Raw genomic sequence first — 21,264 nt, 5'->3', positions numbered from 1 at the left:
ATGGGTGTATAAAAATATTAACAAATTCTAATACACTCAGTCGTCTTTTTTCCTTCCTTAAAAATTTAAATAAAAGAGCTGTTGGTTTTTAAAAAATCACCACCAAACGTACCTGTAAAATATTTTTGGTCGCTTACTACCTCATGAAAGTATGTTCTGTATTTTTTTTATTTCCCCTCCCTTAATAGGACGATAGAAGCTTTTTGAGTTTGAAAAATGTTGTGTTTTATAGTATACAATAAAAGTTTTGTGCATAAATTAAATTTGACTAGCGGTGCATCAAAATTAAAAAATAAATATTTGTATCTAATAGAGGTGTAGGAGATTAAGCGCGTTTTTTGATGTGTTAATTATTGTAATACCAAAGTCCAGACGAAGTCGGAGGGTATTTATTTTCGATCGTAAGGTTTTTAGTTTAAAAATTAAATAAACATCACCTTTGGGTTACGACGATAAATAAATATACAATTTTTATCGTTTATGCTTCTTATGTTTGTGTTTATGACTTTTCTTATGACGATGTGATTTTTCGTCGTTACTCTTCTCTCTTTCCTCCTTTTTTTGCCTTTTTCTTTTTGGTGACCTATTTCGATCTTGTGATGTACTATCCCGTCGTTGTTTAGGCGAGGACTCTGGGTTGCGCGACACCTTTCGGCTTTTGGGTGATTGTGATCTTAAATTACTTTGTGAACCACAATGGTGTAAACGAGACTTTGATGCAGACCGTCTATTACGTGACGAAGTCTGCACGTCACATGACATCGGGGCCAAGTCACGTGACGAAAGTTTTTCATGCCTAGTAGAATTTGATGATTTTGATCTGTGGTGCGTATAAGAGTTCGTTGAACTTTTAATAAATAAATCCAACTTTTTTTATGGTATCATTTTTTTTGAATTTAAAGGCCATATTAAAAACCCAAATACTAATAATAATATAATGTTATGCATTTTTTTAATAATATAATGTTATGCAGAGTTGTATATTTTTTCTAGAAAAAAACATTTATAGATATAAAACAAAAACAGTTCACCTAATTTTAGTACTCCATAGCTCCCTTAATTCATCCATGTGAATGTTGAGAACTTCTCTGATTATCTACAAAATTGTGACATACACTTAATTTGAACTTTATTTTACTTTTACATTTTACTTAAAAATTTAAAACGTAAACATTCTAGAATGTTGTTATCTACAAAGCAACTTAACATGTGACTATCCAAAATTAAATGTACTAGAAAAAAAATGCTGGTATGGTGCATGGAAAATTTATAGTTGCAACCATATCACCACAAATGATTTAATAGTATACTGTAAATTGGGTAGAATGCAACTAGCGTGGTCAGCACCCCAGTTTAACCCGGTAATAAAACAAACAACAAAAAAGTACTTTTACCTACAAACTTGCAATTTACAAATTAACAGATAAATTAGTACAAATTTATAATTTAATCTCACTTCTGTATGTGAACGTTGAGTGATGTGAACATTTTTTGCCCTGTAGCTTTGTCGCCTTCTTTTAAAATCTCTTAGTTCCTTGAAGATTTCGACATTACTTTTTTGTCTTTTGGCATCATCTAAATAATTATTATATATATTTTAGGTTTTATTGTACCAAATAAAATGAATAGAGCTCGTACAAATCACACAACTTATGTAATAAAAAATGTAATATTAACAAATTAAAGCTCAGTATCTTATACCAGCTATACTTAAAATCTTAAATAGACTCGTATTAAAATTAATTTAAAATGTATTGCCTAGTATGTGCCAGGGTTACACAATATATCATAAAAGGGTTATATACTTTTAGGTGCAACTTAAACTTAGATTAAAGCTTACCTTCAGATTTACTAATTGCCTGATGTAGATTATAATATAATGAAGGGTCATGATCACAATTTTTTTGCATTTTTTCACAAACAAAATCGTAAACTTTTAAACGCTGTTCACTATTTAAATACATTTTAAAAGCTTGATCTGTACGCAAAGGTGGTGCATTTGGTATAAGTTTAGATACAAATTTATCTAAAAAATTTAGGTTTATATAAAACAAAATTATGATTTTTATAAATTTACAAATTTTTTTTATTTTTAAATCTAAATAAATATTGATTTTTTACTCACCAATATTTATTGTTTTGTTAGGTTTAAGTAAATCTTCATCCGAAATAATTTTATTTACTTCTTCTTTCGAATAACCCCATTCTCTCCATTTGCACTTCTGTGTATGCTTTTCTAAACTAAAGAAAACGTTTGAACAAAAATCATTACGGCTGTATGGGTGTCTATGGTTTCATCTTGTATTAATGATTGCTGGAATATTTATGTGTATTTAGTTAACCAATAAAAAATGAAACTTAATTCGTTTTTTACATTGACTTATCCTCAATGTGGGAAGGCCAACCTTGCAACTCTATAATAGAGTAACATCAGTTGCCTTTATCCAGTCTCGAGTTGCCTTTGGCAGTTTGGCAGATTGGAATAATATTGATTTTATTTGTCTGCTAACTATAAACTGCTGATTCTGTGTTAGCTTGGCATAAGTTCATACTGTTTATAGCCCCTTACTTTAAAACAATTTAACTTGAACAAAAAAATATTTAATACCTTAAAGGTGAAATTAAATGGTTTTTGTTTACTGGACACTGAATTAATTCATTTTCTGAATCATCCTTCCACCCCAAAACCTTGTCAATGTTTCGAATTACAGACTTTGCATTTTCTAAGAATTTATAAATATCATTTGTGTCCATAGTTTTATTTATTCCTAACACCAACACAAAATATTGATATTGAAATTCACAATTTCAGAATTTTAATTTTTGCAAACCATTTTCGTTAGGGAAAGTACCGAAATTAATCACGCGAAACGAAGAATAATTTTAACTAAAACGGGACATTTTATAAAAACCCTATATTATTAGTAAATTAAAAAAACATCAGTTTAATATATAGAAAAACAATTTAATCATTTATGTTTTGAAATTTTTTTGGGTCATTATCATCTGTCGTAATAGTGTGAAATTTTTCACGACCGCGTAGCTCGATTCAGATTTCAACAATAATCTGTAGATATCAACACCTTAGAAAATGCAGCTGACTCTTGCCGCTGTTGTTACCAAACAAGGTAATAGTTTAGAGACTGTTAAAAACTATAAAAAGCTTGTGGTCGTCGTAACAAATCATTCATTTGCCTTCAGCATCTCTTCAGCATCAACAACTGAATTTATTATATTTTTAAAGTCTAAATCGAGCAAGTAAAATCTATTAACCTATTTGCTATAAAATGTGCATTTTTGACTATCGCTAGTAAGCAAACTTTACTTATTTTTAGATAAACTAAAACAGCATTTATTTTCAGATAAACTAAAACTACAACATGTCTGACTCAGAAGAAGATCAAACCGCTTTAGTGTGCGACAATGGATCAGGATTAGTCAAATCTGGTTTCGCTGGTGACGATGCACCAAGAGCTGTCTTTCCATCTATTGTTGGACGACCAAGACATCAGGGCGTCATGGTCGGTATGGGACAAAAAGACAGCTACGTCGGTGACGAGGCACAAAGCAAGCGAGGTATCCTTACATTGAAATACCCAATCGAGCACGGAATCATCACCAACTGGGATGATATGGAAAAGATCTGGCATCACACTTTCTACAACGAACTCCGAGTTGCACCAGAAGAGCACCCAACCCTTCTTACTGAAGCCCCACTTAACCCCAAAGCTAACCGTGAGAAGATGACCCAGATCATGTTCGAAACCTTCAATGTACCAGCCATGTACGTTGCAATCCAAGCTGTACTTTCACTTTATGCCTCAGGACGAACAACTGGTACGTTGTATTTGCAGTTAAAATCTTATTTATTACTTCTAATTGTATAAAAAATAGTATTATATTAACATCATTAACAAAATAATAACTTAAATTTGTTTCTATAGGTATCGTTCTTGATGCTGGTGATGGTGTTTCCCATAACGTCCCCATCTACGAAGGTTATGCACTCCCTCACGCCATCGCGCGTTTGGATTTAGCTGGTCGCGATCTTACCGATTACCTCATGAAAATCTTAACCGAGAGGGGCTACGCTTTTGTCACCACAGCCGAGCGGGAAATCGTTCGTGACATCAAAGAAAAATTGTGCTACGTAGCACTTGACTTCGAACAAGAGATGGCAACTGCTGCTTCATCCACCTCTTTAGAAAAAAGTTACGAGTTGCCAGACGGACAAGTCATCACCATTGGAAACGAACGATTCCGTTGCCCAGAAACCCTCTTCCAACCTTCATTCATCGGCATGGAATCAGCTGGTATCCACGAAACAACTTACAACTCTATCATGAAGTGCGACATCGACATCAGAAAAGATCTTTACGCCAACAATGTCCTCTCCGGAGGAACCACCATGTACCCTGGTATTGCTGACAGGATGCAGAAGGAGATCACTGCTCTTGCTCCAAGCACAATGAAGATCAAGATCATCGCCCCCCCAGAGAGAAAATATTCCGTATGGATCGGAGGTTCCATCCTTGCATCTCTCTCAACCTTTCAACAAATGTGGATTACCAAACAAGAATACGACGAAGCCGGTCCATCAATTGTTCACAGAAAATGCTTTTAAATTATTTATTGCATTCTTATTTATTTAACAATATCACAATATGAATATTTTTAATTAGATGCCATAAAATAATCCACAATTTTAAAAGTTAGATAAAATAATTTGATCGTTGTTAATAAAAATAATAAACTGAAAAAAATCTGTAATTTGGTACAGGCTAATTTTCTATGAAATGTCTGTGATTATAATTTTAATAAAAAAAAAACGGTTTGTGGGACATAAACTTACGCCGAGTCATTAATTATTTAAATAATTATTGTTCATAATTTACAATATGACCATTATTACACAATACATTTCAAACAAATAATATTAAGGCAAATAACTATGTAGCATAAAATAGTGTCAGTAAGTTGTTTTTACTGGAAGTGCGCACGTTTAACGCTTAAACCGAACTTTTAAACCGCACATAACCACTTTATTCTCGAGCGGTTAAAGAGGTTATAGATAACATGTCAGTGCACAATGGTTGTCGCATTTAAAATGTTTAAATAGAATAATATTTTTAACATAAAAATTTAGTGAAAATAGAAATATTTTATTTAAGACAAAAAAGACAATAGTATTATTTCGAGTAATTAAATTATGTTGATCAAATTACCTTATCTGTTTTAAATAAAAGGCCAACAAGTATATGTCCGAAAAGTAAAGTCCAAATATCACCATTTAAAAAAGGAAAACATAAAATTAGTTAAGTATAACTAAAGTATAGGCACAGATGCCAAAACTAAATAAGTTTAAAGGTATTAACGCCTATTTCATATCTTTTAATTATTACAGTGTCTCTTCAGCAGCTAGAAAAACAAGGATGTCAATAAAAGAAAGTTTGTTTTCTTAGTAAAATTATCCAGCTATAACGTAGTATAGGTGGGAATGGCCACTTGTGTAATTACATGATTTCATTTGTTGTTTTTACTCAATCCAGAAGGACAAACATGTATAGAAATATTAATATGTGTGATTATAATAATATGAAAACATCATAACTATTTCAATTTTTTGTATAAGACTGGACATCAAAAAAGCAATCTGTGATTCCAAATTTTAAGGTACGTTGTATATGAACTATTTATATTTAAAATTGTTTTTATACACAACATTCTAAACGGTTTGGTCATTTTATTTAAAAAGTTTATATACATACAATACGACAAACTTTACTTAACCAGCAAACTATTTTAACTTGACCAAATTTAAAGTTTAAAGCAATCGAAGTAAATCAATACATCTTCAGCAAAATCATTCGGGAGTGGGATTAAATGTGACTGTGTAAATATAGCGATAGAGCAGACTCGTTTGAGCAATCAAAAAATAATCCAAAACTTATCGATGCTTATTAGAGTACTTAGGCTAATATAAAGGATAGTGTGGCAAGCCCTACTTTAAATTATAGCAGCTGTGTTTAAAATATTATATAGATTTTTATGTACTTGAAAACGGATTTTACCTGGAACAGTGTTGCACTTAATATTCTTTTGTGTATTCAAAAAATGTTCTTTGCCACCATAACCGGTAGGTACAAATTAAAAATAAAATTGTTGTTGTTTGTAGGCTACAAAGTTAGGTTCAAAGCCATATAAAGGTTTATAAACGTTTATATAGTTTTGGTCAGGCTTAAAAGATGACATAAACTTTAATTTTTATTACTGAAAATATTTGTTAGTTGTTTATGTAATATCAATCTTAAACCTATATGTGAGTGCTGTTAAAAAACAACGCAGTGATATGTGATCTTTAACTTGATTAGTAGCAGCATAATTAACATGGTTTAGCGAAACACCAATTAAAGGCAGTCAACATGCCATATCCTTTACTTGTAGACTATACAACAATAAAATAATAAGCCATTATTACGACATAGCTCCGTACATAGTCAGTTATGGAAACGAAGAGAAAACTTTAGACACCCAATAATTAAGTAATAATCATATCCGAAATTGCTTTTATTACCCGTTTATGGATCGAGAAAAGACAAATTTAACTGATTGAATTTGGTTGATTAGTTTTTTGTTTAGCGTGAAACAAGAAGGACAACTTTAACGACACCCCAGGCTATCATGTTGACGCGAGGCAGTCTTTTTTCCGCGCAGTACGACTCGTAAGTGAATGTTGTCTGGGCGTTACCAGATAGGTTATTAGTAATAAGCATTTCGTTTAAACGTGACTTCGTTATAAAAGTAAAATCAAAATTTAAAAACCCAATTTTAATGGCCTGTTGAAGCTTTAGCGTAGGGTGTCCAATGCAAGTCAGTAAGGTTTTAAGGACACAATTAGTACATTATCCATTAGATAATGCTTAGTTTTCTGCATAAGAACTCCAAAAATATACTGGCATAAATTAACCAATTTGCTAAATAAGGAAGTCATAACATATACTAGGTGTTAAAACTATATTGTTGTTTAGAATAGCATTGTAAAAACACTCATATAACATTACAATTAAAACAGTTATTGGACTATTAAGTTACTTGTTAAATCCGACCTGCTCCACCAGGCGAAAATATTAATTCAAGATGGACGAACGCTTGGTGCGGGGCGACCAAACCGCTTTTTACAGCCTAATGCGTAAACGCTGCATCAACCACAAGGATTTTAGCGACACATCTTTTCTAGTTGGCACGCAGAGGCAGTTAGTGTACGGTCACAGGTGCTTATTGGCTGCAAGATCTGACGTTATGCGAGCAATGTTCGCAAAACAGCCAGCACATGCTGGTACAAGCCGGGACACGCCACATGCCCTGCCTAATATTAGACCAGAAGTGTTTCTTACCGCCTTAGATTACATGTACACTAACTGCTGTACACTGACTCCTGATTTAGCGCCTGATGTCATGTCTTTGGCGATGGAATTTAACTTGGACGGGCTACGACGTTTATGCTCGAGATTTTTACTAGACGGTTTATCGGTGGATACAGCATGCGAAGTTCTTCAAGCCTCTGTTTCCCACGCCCAACCGGAAATGCTACAAAAATCCTTAGATTACGCAATGAAGAACGGTTCTGAAGTGTTGAAGACTGAGGGATTTCAACAGCTTTCCCCAGAAGCCATGGGGGTGTTCATGAGAGGCGATGCACTAAACGCTGACGAGTTAGATATCTTAAACTCGATTAAAAAATGGGCTAGAAGTAATTCCATTGTTTCTGGCAGGCACATACGCGAATTAGCAGGATCAGTCATATCTCTTGTTCGCCTACCTTTGCTATCTTCTGATGAGCTCACAAAAGTCGAAGAGGACAACCGAAAAGATGGTTTAATTCCGATGGACCAGCTTGCCGCCGCGTGGCGCTTTCACGCACTCAAAGAGAACACCCCTGCCTCCTACAGCACATGTATGCGAGTCGGTACCAAGTCACGTGACAGTCATCAATATCTGCCAAAAGTCAATTAAAAGCGTGACGTTAAATTTAAACGCGACTCTGCAAGAATTTGGTACAGACAGTCGTCGAATCCGCGAAAAATAGAAAAATAAAAAGACAATTGTGGTGTAAAACTGTGCCAAACACCATATTATTACAATATTTGGACTAAAGATAAACAACTAGCGCTAATTTAAGTCATTTGTTTAACTTTGCCGCGACCTCATATTGGCTTATACACTTTTCCAATAAGTACAAGATATTCTTATTTAGCTTATGACAACGTATGTTTTGTTTTCTTCCTTATAATAAGCACCTGTGGTAATATTATGTTATGTCGTGTCTTATTAATACCCTTATTTATTATTATTACACTGCTTACAAAATAAGAGTTGTGAATTGTTTTTTGTAAAAAAGTTTATATTAAAAAACATTTTGAGATCAGAAGTTTAAACTGGCACAAATACAAGTCTACCTAATAAGTACTTATATATATATATTTATATATATAACACTAATGTAAAAGAAAGCAATGTTAATGAGCTAAACGGAGCCCTTTAGCGAAAATTAATAGTTTTTGACATTTAAATTCGAGTTTATAAATAAATAATAATTAAAGATACTGGGACAGCTTTGTCTAAAAAACGTGTCTCGCGATTAACTATATGTCAGTGCGGTTCGAAACTTTACCTTTCGTAAACAACCACGTGGTGATTAAACAATGACGTCACGACTTACGTAGTTACACGGTATTCATCGTAGGATATTGAAAGGGTTTGGCAACGAAGTGTTTAGGTCACGAACACTAAAAAAAACACTTAATGAATTTACAAAAATTTAACATATTTGAAAATTCCAATTTTAAATGTTAAAATACAAATTACAAAATAAATTTTACCCAATCAACCCATGAAAAAAATCTTTGTGTAAATGTATATCTTTCTGTAGTAATTTTGATATTTTTCAATTTCTTTTTACAGGTCTAAGCATGGCAAGTCAACTAAGTCGACAACCCGGCTTTAGCCAACCATCTGGGCTTCCCAATATCAAACAAGGTAATCGCCTTTTTCAATTAAAATGCGCTTAAAAATTAAGGGTATACGCTTTTATTTATTCAGATGAATAGGTCGGCCTATACGCTATTATCTTTAAATCCGACCTTTAGGGTTCTACAAGTCGACGCCGAAAACAAATTTGTTAAGTACGCACTCTTTATTCCCCATAAACACAGCGACAACGGTATTTAACCGCAAATTAACCCGACCGATGTTGTTTCGTTAGTGATAGGGTTAAATTAAAAAGCATCTGCTATAAGGGCATTTATTCCATAATCTAGCCTTGAAAGGGGTGCTTAGGGTAATAACACCTTTGTCTAAACACTTCCTATTGTGTCTTATAGGCTTGTATATATTACTTTGCCATTTCGTTATCATTGCCTTGGTAGGAATTCAGTCAGAATCAATGATAAACGTCAATAAAAAAATATAAATAAAATTATTGTATATAGGTAGAAAAACAAATAAATAGCTCGGCAGTTGGTGGGATATATATATATATATATAAGGTTTACAAGATGCCTGTTATGTTTCAGACGCCTGGCATAACACGTCAGAAAATGTAAATGGAAGTTACCTCAAACGGTTGATGATTCTAAGAGGAAACCTGGAACAACAAAAAATTGACGACGTAAAAAGATTTGCAACCAACGAGTACAACGCTAAAGACCACTTGACGTTAGATTTAAATTGCAATATCAAGGTAATAAATACTTAACTTTACGGCAACATATGGAAATAGGAATATAAATCATCTAAAAATTGGCATTATTTTTGAAATACAAAAAGGATTATAATTAATTTAACTTGATTTTTCTTGTCTGTATCAGATATTTAAAAATAACAAAACATAAATCAGACATTGACATAGTTTAGCCAATTTGACTGATTTAATAAAAGCTAATGTCGTTAGATTTTAAGAAAAAAAAGTCGACATTTGACTGATTTAATAAAAGCTGATGTCGTTAGTTAATGCAAAGCAATATATAATTGTGTACAGGACATGCGCGGACCCCTAGACGTAACGAAGTATCGTGGTTGTCTTGCTGGTGCCGAACCTGTCGGTCGAACTAACCACAACCGGAGATCTCACCTAGACAGACTTCAACAAATACGAGAAAAACAAAAACAGGAAAAAACTCCACCCCATCTGTTACCCCTTCGCGGAGTTCGATTAATAGGAAACGAAAGAACGGGGGCGCGCCTTGTTGCGTCCCAGCCAGCGCCCAAAATCGAACGCGAGACTGCGGGATCATTAATTCCGGATTTTTCAATGATTTTAAGAAAAAAAATTCGACCGAAAAGAGCAAGGGTCGAGCCGACCCGCGACGACGTCCTCTACCACATCCACTGGATGCAAGGAGGAAGTGTTATCACTCCTCTTCCAAAAAACCGAGGTCACTTTTCACATCCGGTCAATCAAAGAAAATTAAAGTAAGTCGGTGATAATTTTATACTTTTAAGTAAAAAGCGAAATTTTAATACTAGCTTCATTTAAAAAGTATTACTTTAAATAAAACATTACTAGGCAAATTAATTTTTTCTATAACCTTGTAGCGTTCACAATCTCGCTTCGAGTTGTCCTCTACCCAGACCCCTAAGTAGTCGAAATCCCTCGATATTCCGGAGGTCAAAATTGCGAGATTTGGGTCGACAATCTTTACAACAAGTCGCACTCTTGCGTACCGACGACATCGTGATTGGCGAGAAGCCGTCTACGGTGACACAGGAACAAAAACACCGCGAACTTCCGCGCATATCCACGATCATCAGCAGCGACGCTGATTTGATGCGAAAACAAATTATCGTAAAACTTCCGCTTCTTGAAACATAAAACGTTTTTGGTGGATTCCATTTTCGAAAAAATGCTTTAACATTTCGTTTTAAATCATTTGCCCGGGGTCAAAACTGTGCTACAGAAAAAGTGGTCTTTAGGTTATGAAATAAGTAATGAGTTACAATTTTTTGTAATTTTGTGATTTAATTGCATTTTTTTATGTATAGATTATGCGTTTTAAGTTGATCAACGCCTTTAATTAGTTGGTTCAACTTAAAAAAAAATTAATCTACAGAAAACTTAGATTATTTATCCACAATAAAAAGTTTATTTTTACAGGTAAAAAAATTCACAAAAATTATGATTACCAAACTTAATAAACGCCATAATTACTTAATGTATTTATTTTGTCTACACAACTTTTTTAATACTCTTAACCCTTATTTACTAACAAAGAAATGTAATTGCAAAGTGAATATTAAATTGATACAGATGTATAAAAAATAGAAACCAAATAAAGCATATTACTATATAGGTAATAGCACAGAGACAGACTAACAAATAACCTAGATCAAAAAAAAGGTTATGACCTAACATAACCTTAGCCTTTTCCTACTAAAATAAACGTGCGAATTTTACCAGATGTCTTTAAATAGAAATACACTGCTGTTATAGAAAATAGAACATAGTTTTGCAAATGTATACTAAAGAAAAAACTATTTCAACAAAAGAAAAAACTATTCAACTCGTTAAAAACTATTTCAACAAATTTAAAAAGTTATAACAGAATATATTGGGGAATTTGTAGCAAAAAATACTTAAATTTCAAAAAGTTATGTTAATTAAAAAACAATTACTAGTTTAAAAGTACATTAAAATAAGATTTTAAGTTGTAGGTTACTTATATATGTTTTAACTAGTTTTTGTTGTAGATTTTAGAAATAGAAAAAAATGCGCTTGTTGTTTTTAATACTTGTGTGCATTTTGCCATTGGCTTATGCTGACCCTCTGTTTTATGACTTGGTAAGTAGTGATTTAAATAGTTATTTATTTAAATTTAAAATTTTGATAAAAATGTAAACATAACAGGGGTAGTAACCCATACCAAGATATAATACTGTTATTAAAGCTTTTCATAAAAATTAGCTAAAAAACAACGCAATTTTTTTGCAATATAAAAAAGGGGATCATATTCTGACCTCAATCAAAACTAAGAATTTTTGTAGAACCATAAATGCTAGATTACGAATAGTAGTAGAGTCTTTAAACAACGCTTAAAAAATAAATGCTCAATATCAATCAACAACATGCAAAAAAATTAAATCCAAAACACTAAAAAAACAGGGATTTTACATTGCTATATAGTAAAGAACACAAATCCTTCGCTTCTACCAACTGTTAAGTAATACAGAATTTTAAATCCAATTTTCCAGGACAACGGGGAAATATGCTTAGAAGGAGATCAATGTAAAAGTGGATGTTGTATGTATGATTGGTTAAAGGTGGCTCGTTGTACAGCCCGTACCAAGGAATATGATCGATGCCAGGATGACGTAATTTGTTATTTTTTTATTTTGTGTATTAAGTACAAAAAATTCTGTCCGTCCTTTAATAATAGAAGACTCGTTAAAAACAGCTATTTAAAACAAACCTATGCTACAATATATTTAAATCAAGCGTTGGCAATTATTTATCAATTAATTTATTCTTAATGTAAATACACCAATTTAAAACAGCTAGCAGAAAACAGTTAACTAAAGTTGATTAAATTCCTAAATATATTTATATGTTTATATTCTAGGGCATAATTGACGTATACACTTACTGTTTATGCGAGCTCGGCTGTCATTGTGATCGAAACTCGAACGGTGACAAGAGGTGTGCAGATCGTAACAACCCGAATCCCCCTCCTTTTACAACTTAAGAACATGGCTGCACTTTTAAGCTAAACGTTAAAATCGCCAATTAAATATTAATTATTCACAATAAAATAATTAAAGAAATATTTGGTATTTTGCAGCGAAAAAAATGTTAAGTTGAATTTAAGTAATAATGCAACACTTTTTTTAAATTTATTTCTCTTAGCTGTATTTTTGTCGATTAGCTTTTTTAATGGTATAAACTACCGTTTTAAGCTTCTTACTTAAGATACCTACACAACATAACGACAGTGGGAATCAAACCCTCGACTTCGTGTAAAAAAGTCGAGTGCTTTTAGAACTATACTACAGTGTTGATACTAAAACACAACTTCCTACCTTTACGTTCAATTTTAACCACGCGGTCCTAATATTTCCCAGGTATTCCACCACGAATTATCGATTAAATCTTGCTTTCCAGTGTGTGGAAACCCATATGTGATTGGTCTTAAACTCCAGTAACAATAAACAACTAATCCAATGTAAATGAAGGTAATAGTTTTACCCAGCACACCACTGCAAGTGTATAAAACCTTTTTTTTTAAATTAATAAAAATACTTAGGGGTCAATACACATACAGTTAAATAAAAAAAATATTGGCAAAAAGTCAAAAAAAACGCTCCAAAAATCATTTTTTTATAAAATTGTTAAAAACTAAACAAAACAAACAATAAATTGGTCCTTTTGAAAAAACATTTAACGATAAGAACAATATATTGATAACCAAAAAATTTCAATATTACCAGCATGAAAAAGTAGTTCCCAACAAAGCAGATTGTAAAATATGAAGACACAAAACAGCAGGTAAATATTGATAAGAGAATGAATATTGATTAGCTGATATAAAATGTCGATATATTTGCAAAAACCATGCAGATACCATCATGAAGTAAACTCTGTTCAATCTGTGGCATTGTTCTAAAAAAATTAAAAAAAATTTTAAACTTTTTTGAGGAGCCAGTATTTTCTAAATTTAAATTTTTTCATTTATATTTATCTATCCTTAAAAGAGAAAATCCAACCTTATGGCCTAAAGATAGAATACCATATGTTACCAAAACCCAGTCTTAATTTAATTTGGCAGCTTGGGTGTTGTTGGTAATTAAAATGGCTCAAAAATTATTTCGCAAATGGTTTTCTTATAGCTTCTTACTGATGGGGTTTACAGTATGGAAACAAATGGGACCAAACCTAAAAACCTTATTTTGTAAAACCAAGTGTTCTAACCACTACACTAAGATTGCGTTTTTTTTAATTCCAAATTTGAATAACAAAAATTAAAAAAAAATGAATATTAATGGTTAGAAAAATTGACAATAAACAACCATATTACTTACCTGGTATTTTAATTCCACGTTGTACACACAACAAAGTCAAAACAGCATGAACACTTGTTATAAAAACAGCCACCAGACCACCTGACCAACTAACTACATTGCCAACAAATAGGATATGAGAGTTTGTCGTTAGGTTATGCCAGTATGTTATACTGGTTTGAGCTAATGGCCAATCATAGACCTTGGATCCAAATCTGTGTTCTGTAGCCGGGTTGCGAGATATTTTTCTAGTGAATGTCTTTAAAAATAAAATAGTTTCAATCACACAATGTTAAATTTCAAACTAAAAAAATAAAACAGGACTTTTTTTGTAATATATATCTTTATCCTCGACATGAAAAAGTCAACTTCATGACCTGAACATAGAGTAAAAACTGTCATTTCGACCCAGTTTCAAGTTGCCTTTGGCAGTTTGGGATATTATTAATTATAATTGCCTGGTAATTATTTTGCTGATTAATTGCTGGCTCAGCAGGAGTTTATACCATTTATAAGGCTTACTCAAGGGCACTACAGCATGAGAGCAGTGGGAATTGATCCATCAACGTTATGTTGTGTAGCAAGTGTCCTGACTACTATACTACTATAAACCATTTTAAAAAATCTCTTAAAATAAAATAAATAATAACTTAATATAAGCAAAGATTAAAATATATGATGCAATAGATTTAAATTATTTTTTTTAAATATTATGTTTATGCATTGGGTATAACATTTATTAAAAAAAATAAGATTTTATCTTTACAAAAAAAAACAAATAACTATTATAAAAAAATGTTTAGCCTTACAATGTACTCCAATGCCTTTTGAAAAGTTCCAATTATGTTTTTTCTTTTCTTTTTCTCACATTTTAAAACTTCTGCATTCCAACTAACATGTAAGTCATCATCAACTGTGACATCACCAATGACCTCACTTTCACCTTTGCCCCATTTTGGCAAATTTCTACCACTTGTCTGTGTCAAGTGTAAAAAAATATCAAAAAAAACCATAACATTAAAAAATTAACTAAAAAATCTGTTGTGATCTTTATTCTTTTAGGGTAGAAAAGTAAAATAAAGAATACTCTTCTAGTTCTTACAAAATTTTGTTTTATTTTGGTTCACTTATTAGCAAAAATGCTGCTTATATTTTTAAAACCTGTAATAATTTTCCAGTGGCCACATGCTGAAGTTGCACAAAAGTTTGTCCCAAATTTCTCCATGATCTATCGTCATTGGTATAAGTGACTATTTTTACTTTCCAGTCAAAAATATTTGACAAATTTGAATCCATAGCACCACAACAAACCTGCAAAAATTTTTTTTAACTTGTTTAAGGCAAAAATTTTAAATCCATAAATAAAAATTAGGCTTAATGGCATCATAGTAAGGTAGGCCAAATTAAAAAAATTAAAATAAACTTACTTCTTGATGATAATAGGAAATAGGAGCAGCAACATCGTGCGTTGTAAGAAATATTTCTGTTTGTTGGTGTTGTAGCCAAACAATGTCTTTATCTTTAACAACATTTCCCAATATTTTATCAGAATGAACAATCTAAAAAAATATATAATAAATAATGTTACATAATATCTTAAAAAAGCAGTTCCTTTAAAATATACAGGATCAAATGGATGAATGTATATCAAACGGATATCCAATGGACCAAATGCTCCAGTGAACCACATGTACTAAATGTATACAAAATAGAAAAGGGTTGAAGTTAGGGTTAATTTATGCCATTTGATATTTTTGATTACATGACCATGCCGTATTTTACCGTAAAATTTTGTATATATAAATGTTTGATAATTTGGAAATATTTGTATTTGACTTTGTTATTCTTTCCAATGCAATGTAAAGTTCATATACCCTTTCTTGTTAATGTCATTCAGGATTTAAAAAAACTAAATTAAAAAATTATACAACTATATTAAAAAGAAAAAACAATTTTTTTTTTACAGGTTATAACAACTTATGCAAATGTAACAACCATAATATGTTTAAAGGCTTACTAACTTTCCATTGAGAAGATGTTTGTTTTTTCCTAGCACATGTAACAACCTGTTGACCAGAACTACCTCTGTTATCAGAATAAAATAATGGGTAAAGCATTGGGTACGACTGCAAATAACAAGAAGCTAGATAATACATAAAATTGTTAAATAATGGTAATATGATGTTGAGGCTGCAAAGATATTTGCAAAATAGTTTAAAACTTTAGTAAAGAATGATATAATTAATTTAACATTTATTTTAAATTAATTAAAATAAATAATACTTCTTTATAGAGCATATAAAAATAACAAAAACTGATTATTTTCACCTAAATCAAAAATATTAAAAAAATGTACTAACTTACCATAAGGATAATCTAAATCGTTTGCTCTTAACAAAATTGTATCTCCATATTTAATATTAACATCAGTTGAACACAAGCCATCATCCAATGAAGCCTAACATAAAAAAGTTTTTATTTTTATTTTTTTTTAAACTTGATTTAAATTTTTATTTTTTTAAATAACCAACCTGAAAGTTTGATGACATCATTGTACTATAAGGGCCATTGTTGCTAAGTAACTTGATGTTAACCATGTGTATAAAAATGTATAAAAACAATGGGATGAAAATTGAAGAAATAATGATCAGTATTGATTTAATTAAAGACTTTACCTTAAAAATTATAATTATTTTATAAAAATTTTCATAAACAATTAAATTTTCATAAACAAAAAAAAAATTTTCATAAACAAAAAGTGTTTACAATTTATTATTAAACTTTCTTACTTAAATTTTGAACAATTAAATAAAAAATAAATTTAAATATAGCAGTGCAGCCTAATAAAAATTAATTTATTTTAATTAATTGTTATTAAAAAGATGAATACAAATATTAAAACCTAAAAATTTTGTCTCATAAATTACTTACAAGAGATCGCGAACAATTAATTGCAACAACCCAAGCAGATTGAAGACTAACAACAAAAACAAGAAACCAAATTGATGTTGAGCTTCGTTTTACTGATATCAACAGTCCAATAGTCACATGTAATAATATTAGGCAACAAAATGAGTCAAATGTTAGTAGAAAAAACACAAATGCCAGAAGAAAAAGATGCAAGGAATCGTTCAACATTAAACGGCTTTGAACAATTATCCCATTATCTGTAACACAAAAAAACATTTTTAAGGTTTGTCGAAGGCTTACATAGTAAAATATCCTAAAAGTAACATAAACAAAATTAGATTACAACCAATTTTTTAAAATAAGATAACAACCAACTCTTACACTACTACTCTTTCAAAAGCTTTTCAATAAAATAAGATTCATAAACAAAAAAATATTCTTACCCATTGTTATTAGAAGTCCAGTAATAAATGCAGTGAAGTTAGAGAACTTTAGATTTAATAATAGACGATAAACAAGCAAAATTAGCAAAACCCCCAGAACGGCTGGAATTAGTCTGAATACAATGCCATGTATGCCAATTACAAATTCTTAACACAAAAAATTAGTTAACTTTTCATTATAATAAGATAAATCATACCAAAAGTATTTATACTTCATGTTGTGCACTGCTATGCAGTCCTTTTTTGCCACAAAAAACTGGATTAATTTACTTCATATAAACAAAAATATTTATTTTTACCTTTTCCTATATGTGCCCACAAGTCCTTTTTCTGATATATTTCAGGTAAAAAAGAACAAAGAATAATTTTAAACAAAGGAGGCTGCTCATCAATGTAAAATGTTTTATTAAAATATAAAGAACAAGAAGATCCATAATATACCTCATCAAACCTGAAGGAAAATTTATTTTCTAACAGATTAAATAACATATGTATTGAAGAAAATGTCATTAAAATTTGAAATTTTTTGAATTACTTATTCGGGGAATATAAATTGCTACACCACACATGAGGTCGTGGGTTCAATCCCCACTGTTCTCATGCTGTAGCGTCCTTGGCGCTATAAACGGTGTGAACGTAAGGCGCTATAAACGGTGTGAACTTCTGCTGAGCCAGCACTTGATCAGCAGTATAATTATCAGGCAATTATAATCTATAATATCCCAAACTGCCACAGGCAACTCGAAACTGGGTCGGAGTAACTGATGTTACTCTATGTTTAAGTCGCGCAATCGACGTTCCCACATCGAGGATATACAAAAAAAAAATTTAAAATAAATAAATTTTGAGTTAACTATTTAAAAAAAAATGTTTTCTTACACTGGTGAATTAGGAAAATTGAGATCAGAACATCTAGTATATACCCCGGTAAGAAATAATAGAGTTTGTAAAATGTAATTTGTATATTTTTCTGGCCACTTTACTTTTTGAAACAACATATTATCAATTTTAGTGCTATATAAATCAGAAATTGTGTAAATAAATCAAAAAATGTCAATCATTCTGAAATGCTCTAAAGGGGGAATCCCTTTAGGGTCTTTTTTATAATCATTTTATTTTATAAATATATATTTGTCCTCAAACATTAAATTAATTGTTTGTAGAAATATGAGTTAATTGTCAGCTACAAACTAAGAAAAATATAACACAAAAAATTATATATTTTCGAACGTGAATATTTTTATGCTTGTAAGTGTTATAAAAAATTACGCATGTAAAATTCTACCATCCTATTTTTATATTAATAATAATTTTAAGTCCTAACCAGGTTTCCCAAGTCCAAATAAAGTCTGCCTCCGAATCCTAAGGTTATTAGGACTTAATTTATTCTTTAAAAATCTCGATTACCTTTTTACACAAAATATTCCAAATATAACTTTTATTTTGAAGTCCAAAATTTTAAACTATGATAAGTACTTTCGTTTTTTATGAAATTAGCTTTATGAAATTTAAAAATACACTTTTTGTTTAACTAATTATAAGGAACTTTCAACTAATAAGGAACTTTACTTTGTAAAATATTGCACCATAAAACAGGAACTAAAAATTAGAACACATTTGATAATAACCTATAATTTTGTATTGCTAATTTTGACATGGCGCAACACAAAAACATAATCAGAAAATTTCTATAAAATATTTAAAAAACTAATTTTAAATACAAAAAAAAATATTACCAAGTAAAAATATTTTATTAAGCTGTATTTAGAAATATTATTAATCATTTAATTGGTTTGGTTTAAAACAACAAAAATGATTTTATCTAAGGAGAAATCAAAAAGTGACCCTTTATTAAATCAAGAAAAATCTACAAATTATGACGTCACATACCGCAGCCGGCCAATCAACCAATTATCATCAGCCCTGCGGCCTCATAACAATATGCTATAAAACCAGGAACACCTGTATTTGTAGTGTATTATAATAAAATAAATTTGCATTAAATTGTATGAGATAAAAACAGTGAGAAACAGAAAGTTACCCTTCTTTGAAATAAATAATCTTTCACTGTTAGTTAGAGATTTTTTTGGTTCGAAAAAAAAACAAGAAAATAAAAATCAGCCAGCGGATACTATATTGCCTGTAATTTCTTAGAAAACATGTAGTTAAACACTTAGTTTTCAAGATTTTTTAATATTAGTTTAGTAGATTTAAAAAGTAATTTAACAATAAATCTATCGCGTAGATTCTTGTTAAATCTTGGAAAATTTTTTTTTATAAAGTTGTTTTAAAACCAATTAAATAAAAGGAATTTTGGGTCTTTTTAAAAGCAACGAAGTATGACAGATTCACAGCCAACCGTAAAACAGATAAGCTAGCTATGTCACGTTTACAAAAAGTTTTACAAAAAAAGATAAAAAAATATTTTCAATTTCTTAAAAGTAAACCGTTATTAGACTCTATATCAAAAAATGGAAAAAATTTTCCTATTGAAAATATAAATATTTTCTTATCGTAAAGTTAATTACGTCATTCTATTCAAGTTAATGGGTTCCATTGGGGTACATAGCTTTTGTGATGGTATTTAAATCAGCGTTTTTCAACGACGCCTGCGTATTGATTAAAACAACAAAACACGGGACTAGTAACTTTCTCCTTTAAATTACATTACGTGAGGCCCAAGAAATGGCGTTTTACATACCCATTTAAGTCGAGCATAGTTTTAGGTTGCGTTCTTCAGTCCCAAACGTCATACGGCGCTGAACGCGACAAAAATAGGACGGATCATCAGAATTGGATTTAAATATCGCATTAGTTTACGAAGGTTGTAATTATTGGCTAAAGTTTTGGTGTTAGTTAATAGAAAATATGGTTTTATTAGACAGCGCGAGATAAATTTTATCAGAAAAAATAAAATATTTTGTAGAAAAAATGTGTTTTTAAAATTATCGTTTAACTAAAACTTGATTGTCAACTTATTTTGATTAATAAGACGGCCTTACAATTAACGCAGACGTGTTATTAGCGCTATAGTAAAAAAATTAATTGAGGCATTTAAATTATATTACAAGCATAAGGTCTATATAGAAACTGGACAATTATTGTTTATTGATTTTTGGTATCGACGCGTTTTAATTATAGCTTTTTGCGTAATAAAAAAAAAACAAAACGGAATTTTCATATCCTTCAGCAGTTTAAAGTACAGCGTGATAAGGCAAATTTAATCTGTTAAAATTAACTTAGAAAAACTAATAATGAATAATCGGGTATAATTCTTTTTAAATGATATCTTAAGGTAATTTTTTGCTTTTCGGTCGTGCGTTTAGCCGCAGTGACGCGTTTCAGCTAAAAATAAAGTTTTGTTATTAAAAGTTGAAAAAAATATTTTAAATATCGTACGCCCGATATGTAAATACCATCATTTGTCTTTTCACGGTCTGTGGTACCGTATATTGGAAGGTTCTGGATAACCTAATAAGCCAGTTGTGGTTAGCTTTTGTCAATTATACTAAACGCTTGTTAGACCAAGTTGGTTTATTAATACGACATAAGTCACCTTAATTTCCTATTACATAGAAAACGTTTATATGGCACAAAATGTAAAGTGCTTAAGGCACCGTTTGCGGCCACGTTATACGGTCGAGTGCTCTTTTTTCTTATTTGTTCAAATTTTCCGGTAAAGATGTTAAAAATATTTTATTTTATTAGCCCAGCGCATTGTTCATTAACATAGGCAGTCAACGTTGTTTTAACAGGGCTAAACCTAATAATGTTCAAAGTCAAATTACACAGCGCGACGGGTGGATAGTAAACGTGATAGCAATGATGAGTTTAGACTGGGTTAAAACAGAGTTTTATGTTT

At 30.8% G+C, this 21,264-nt stretch overlaps 6 protein-coding genes across 8 annotated transcripts; 4 read left to right on the top strand and 2 right to left on the bottom strand.

Annotated features, from left to right (window-relative positions):
- Positions 1 to 373: 373 nt before the first annotated feature.
- LOC145763406 (U11/U12 small nuclear ribonucleoprotein 48 kDa protein-like) lies at positions 374 to 2,780 on the bottom strand. Its single transcript, XM_082574847.1, has 6 exons — positions 2,609 to 2,780; positions 2,126 to 2,241; positions 1,841 to 2,026; positions 1,457 to 1,575; positions 1,032 to 1,096; positions 374 to 820 (listed from the first exon to the last, which is right to left on the bottom strand). The coding sequence occupies exons 1-6, from the start codon at positions 2,752 to 2,754 to the stop codon at positions 472 to 474; spliced, it is 981 nt and encodes a 326-aa protein (XP_082430973.1). The 5' UTR covers positions 2,755 to 2,780; the 3' UTR covers positions 374 to 471.
- Positions 2,781 to 3,360: 580 nt separating this feature from the next.
- LOC145763405 (actin, muscle) lies at positions 3,361 to 4,639 on the top strand. The gene is made up of 2 exons (XM_082574846.1): positions 3,361 to 3,837; positions 3,945 to 4,639. Exons 1-2 carry the CDS (start codon positions 3,381 to 3,383, stop codon positions 4,622 to 4,624), a joined length of 1,137 nt encoding a protein of 378 aa, XP_082430972.1. The 5' UTR covers positions 3,361 to 3,380; the 3' UTR covers positions 4,625 to 4,639.
- Positions 4,640 to 5,511: 872 nt separating this feature from the next.
- Positions 5,512 to 11,280, top strand: LOC145754092 (uncharacterized). 2 transcript variants are annotated; one of them, XM_082570555.1, is made up of 5 exons: positions 5,512 to 5,673; positions 8,962 to 9,036; positions 9,573 to 9,739; positions 10,037 to 10,470; positions 10,594 to 11,279. In XM_082570555.1, exons 2-5 carry the CDS (start codon positions 8,970 to 8,972, stop codon positions 10,868 to 10,870), a joined length of 945 nt encoding a protein of 314 aa, XP_082426681.1. In that variant the 5' UTR covers positions 5,512 to 5,673; positions 8,962 to 8,969; the 3' UTR covers positions 10,871 to 11,279. The 2 variants fall into 2 exon arrangements, with proteins under 2 accessions (XP_082426681.1, XP_082426680.1); XM_082570554.1 differs by lacking the exon at positions 5,512 to 5,673 and adding an exon at positions 6,088 to 6,136 and having other exon boundaries at positions 10,594 to 11,280.
- On the top strand, positions 7,009 to 8,391 carry LOC145753822 (BTB/POZ domain-containing protein 19-like). The gene has a single exon (XM_082570277.1). The coding sequence runs from the start codon at positions 7,138 to 7,140 to the stop codon at positions 8,011 to 8,013; it is 876 nt and encodes a 291-aa protein (XP_082426403.1). The 5' UTR covers positions 7,009 to 7,137; the 3' UTR covers positions 8,014 to 8,391.
- On the bottom strand, positions 11,128 to 18,436 carry LOC145754066 (protein O-mannosyl-transferase 1-like). 2 transcript variants are annotated; one of them, XM_082570551.1, is made up of 15 exons: positions 18,282 to 18,436; positions 17,702 to 17,853; positions 17,403 to 17,549; positions 16,981 to 17,216; positions 16,581 to 16,724; positions 16,414 to 16,507; positions 16,071 to 16,192; positions 15,477 to 15,608; positions 15,211 to 15,360; positions 14,859 to 15,026; positions 14,071 to 14,308; positions 13,477 to 13,651; positions 13,072 to 13,248; positions 12,639 to 12,758; positions 11,128 to 12,419 (listed from the first exon to the last, which is right to left on the bottom strand). In XM_082570551.1, the coding sequence occupies exons 1-13, from the start codon at positions 18,398 to 18,400 to the stop codon at positions 13,086 to 13,088; spliced, it is 2,040 nt and encodes a 679-aa protein (XP_082426677.1). In that variant the 5' UTR covers positions 18,401 to 18,436; the 3' UTR covers positions 11,128 to 12,419; positions 12,639 to 12,758; positions 13,072 to 13,085. The 2 variants fall into 2 exon arrangements, with proteins under 2 accessions (XP_082426677.1, XP_082426678.1); XM_082570552.1 differs by lacking the exon at positions 18,282 to 18,436 and having other exon boundaries at positions 17,403 to 17,515; positions 17,702 to 17,808.
- LOC145753085 (colipase-like) lies at positions 11,765 to 12,737 on the top strand. The gene is made up of 3 exons (XM_082569512.1): positions 11,765 to 11,836; positions 12,247 to 12,366; positions 12,615 to 12,737. Exons 1-3 carry the CDS (start codon positions 11,765 to 11,767, stop codon positions 12,735 to 12,737), a joined length of 315 nt encoding a protein of 104 aa, XP_082425638.1.
- Positions 18,437 to 21,264: the final 2,828 nt, after the last annotated feature.

This window comes from Corella eumyota, chromosome 1, assembly GCF_963082875.1.
Source record: "Corella eumyota chromosome 1, kaCorEumy4.1, whole genome shotgun sequence".
Classification (NCBI taxonomy): Eukaryota; Metazoa; Chordata; class Ascidiacea; order Phlebobranchia; family Corellidae; genus Corella; species Corella eumyota.
The sequence above is the reverse complement of the archived record's forward strand: the minus strand, read 5'-3'. Positions and strand labels throughout refer to the sequence as shown.

Excerpts from the sequence above, each read along its gene's own strand:
- LOC145753822 (XM_082570277.1), top strand. The coding sequence starts at position 7,138 with ATGGACGAACGCTTGGTGCGGGGCGACCAAACCGCTTTTTACAGCCTA.
- LOC145754066 (XM_082570551.1), bottom strand. The coding sequence starts at position 18,400 with ATGTTGTTTCAAAAAGTAAAGTGGCCAGAAAAATATACAAATTACATT. Across the intron at positions 17,550-17,701 it reads GTGGGCACATATAGGAAAAG|AATTTGTAATTGGCATACAT; the intron begins GTAAAAATAAAT and ends TTTTGTGTTAAG. Across the intron at positions 17,217-17,402 it reads TGGACTTCTAATAACAATGG|ATAATGGGATAATTGTTCAA; the intron begins GTAAGAATATTT and ends TTTGTGTTACAG.
- LOC145763405 (XM_082574846.1), top strand. The coding sequence starts at position 3,381 with ATGTCTGACTCAGAAGAAGATCAAACCGCTTTAGTGTGCGACAATGGA. Across the intron at positions 3,838-3,944 it reads TGCCTCAGGACGAACAACTG|GTATCGTTCTTGATGCTGGT; the intron begins GTACGTTGTATT and ends TTGTTTCTATAG.
- LOC145754092 (XM_082570554.1), top strand. The coding sequence starts at position 6,115 with ATGTTCTTTGCCACCATAACCG. Across the intron at positions 9,037-9,572 it reads GCTTCCCAATATCAAACAAG|ACGCCTGGCATAACACGTCA; the intron begins GTAATCGCCTTT and ends GTTATGTTTCAG. Across the intron at positions 10,471-10,593 it reads GTCAATCAAAGAAAATTAAA|CGTTCACAATCTCGCTTCGA; the intron begins GTAAGTCGGTGA and ends ATAACCTTGTAG.
- LOC145753085 (XM_082569512.1), top strand. The coding sequence starts at position 11,765 with ATGCGCTTGTTGTTTTTAATACTTGTGTGCATTTTGCCATTGGCTTAT. Across the intron at positions 11,837-12,246 it reads ACCCTCTGTTTTATGACTTG|GACAACGGGGAAATATGCTT; the intron begins GTAAGTAGTGAT and ends CCAATTTTCCAG. Across the intron at positions 12,367-12,614 it reads ATGATCGATGCCAGGATGAC|GGCATAATTGACGTATACAC; the intron begins GTAATTTGTTAT and ends TTTATATTCTAG.
- LOC145763406 (XM_082574847.1), bottom strand. The coding sequence starts at position 2,754 with ATGGACACAAATGATATTTATAAATTCTTAGAAAATGCAAAGTCTGTA. Across the intron at positions 1,097-1,456 it reads CTCAACGTTCACATACAGAA|ATAATCAGAGAAGTTCTCAA; the intron begins GTGAGATTAAAT and ends ACAATTTTGTAG. Across the intron at positions 821-1,031 it reads CTATGGAGTACTAAAATTAG|ATCAAAATCATCAAATTCTA; the intron begins GTGAACTGTTTT and ends TACGCACCACAG.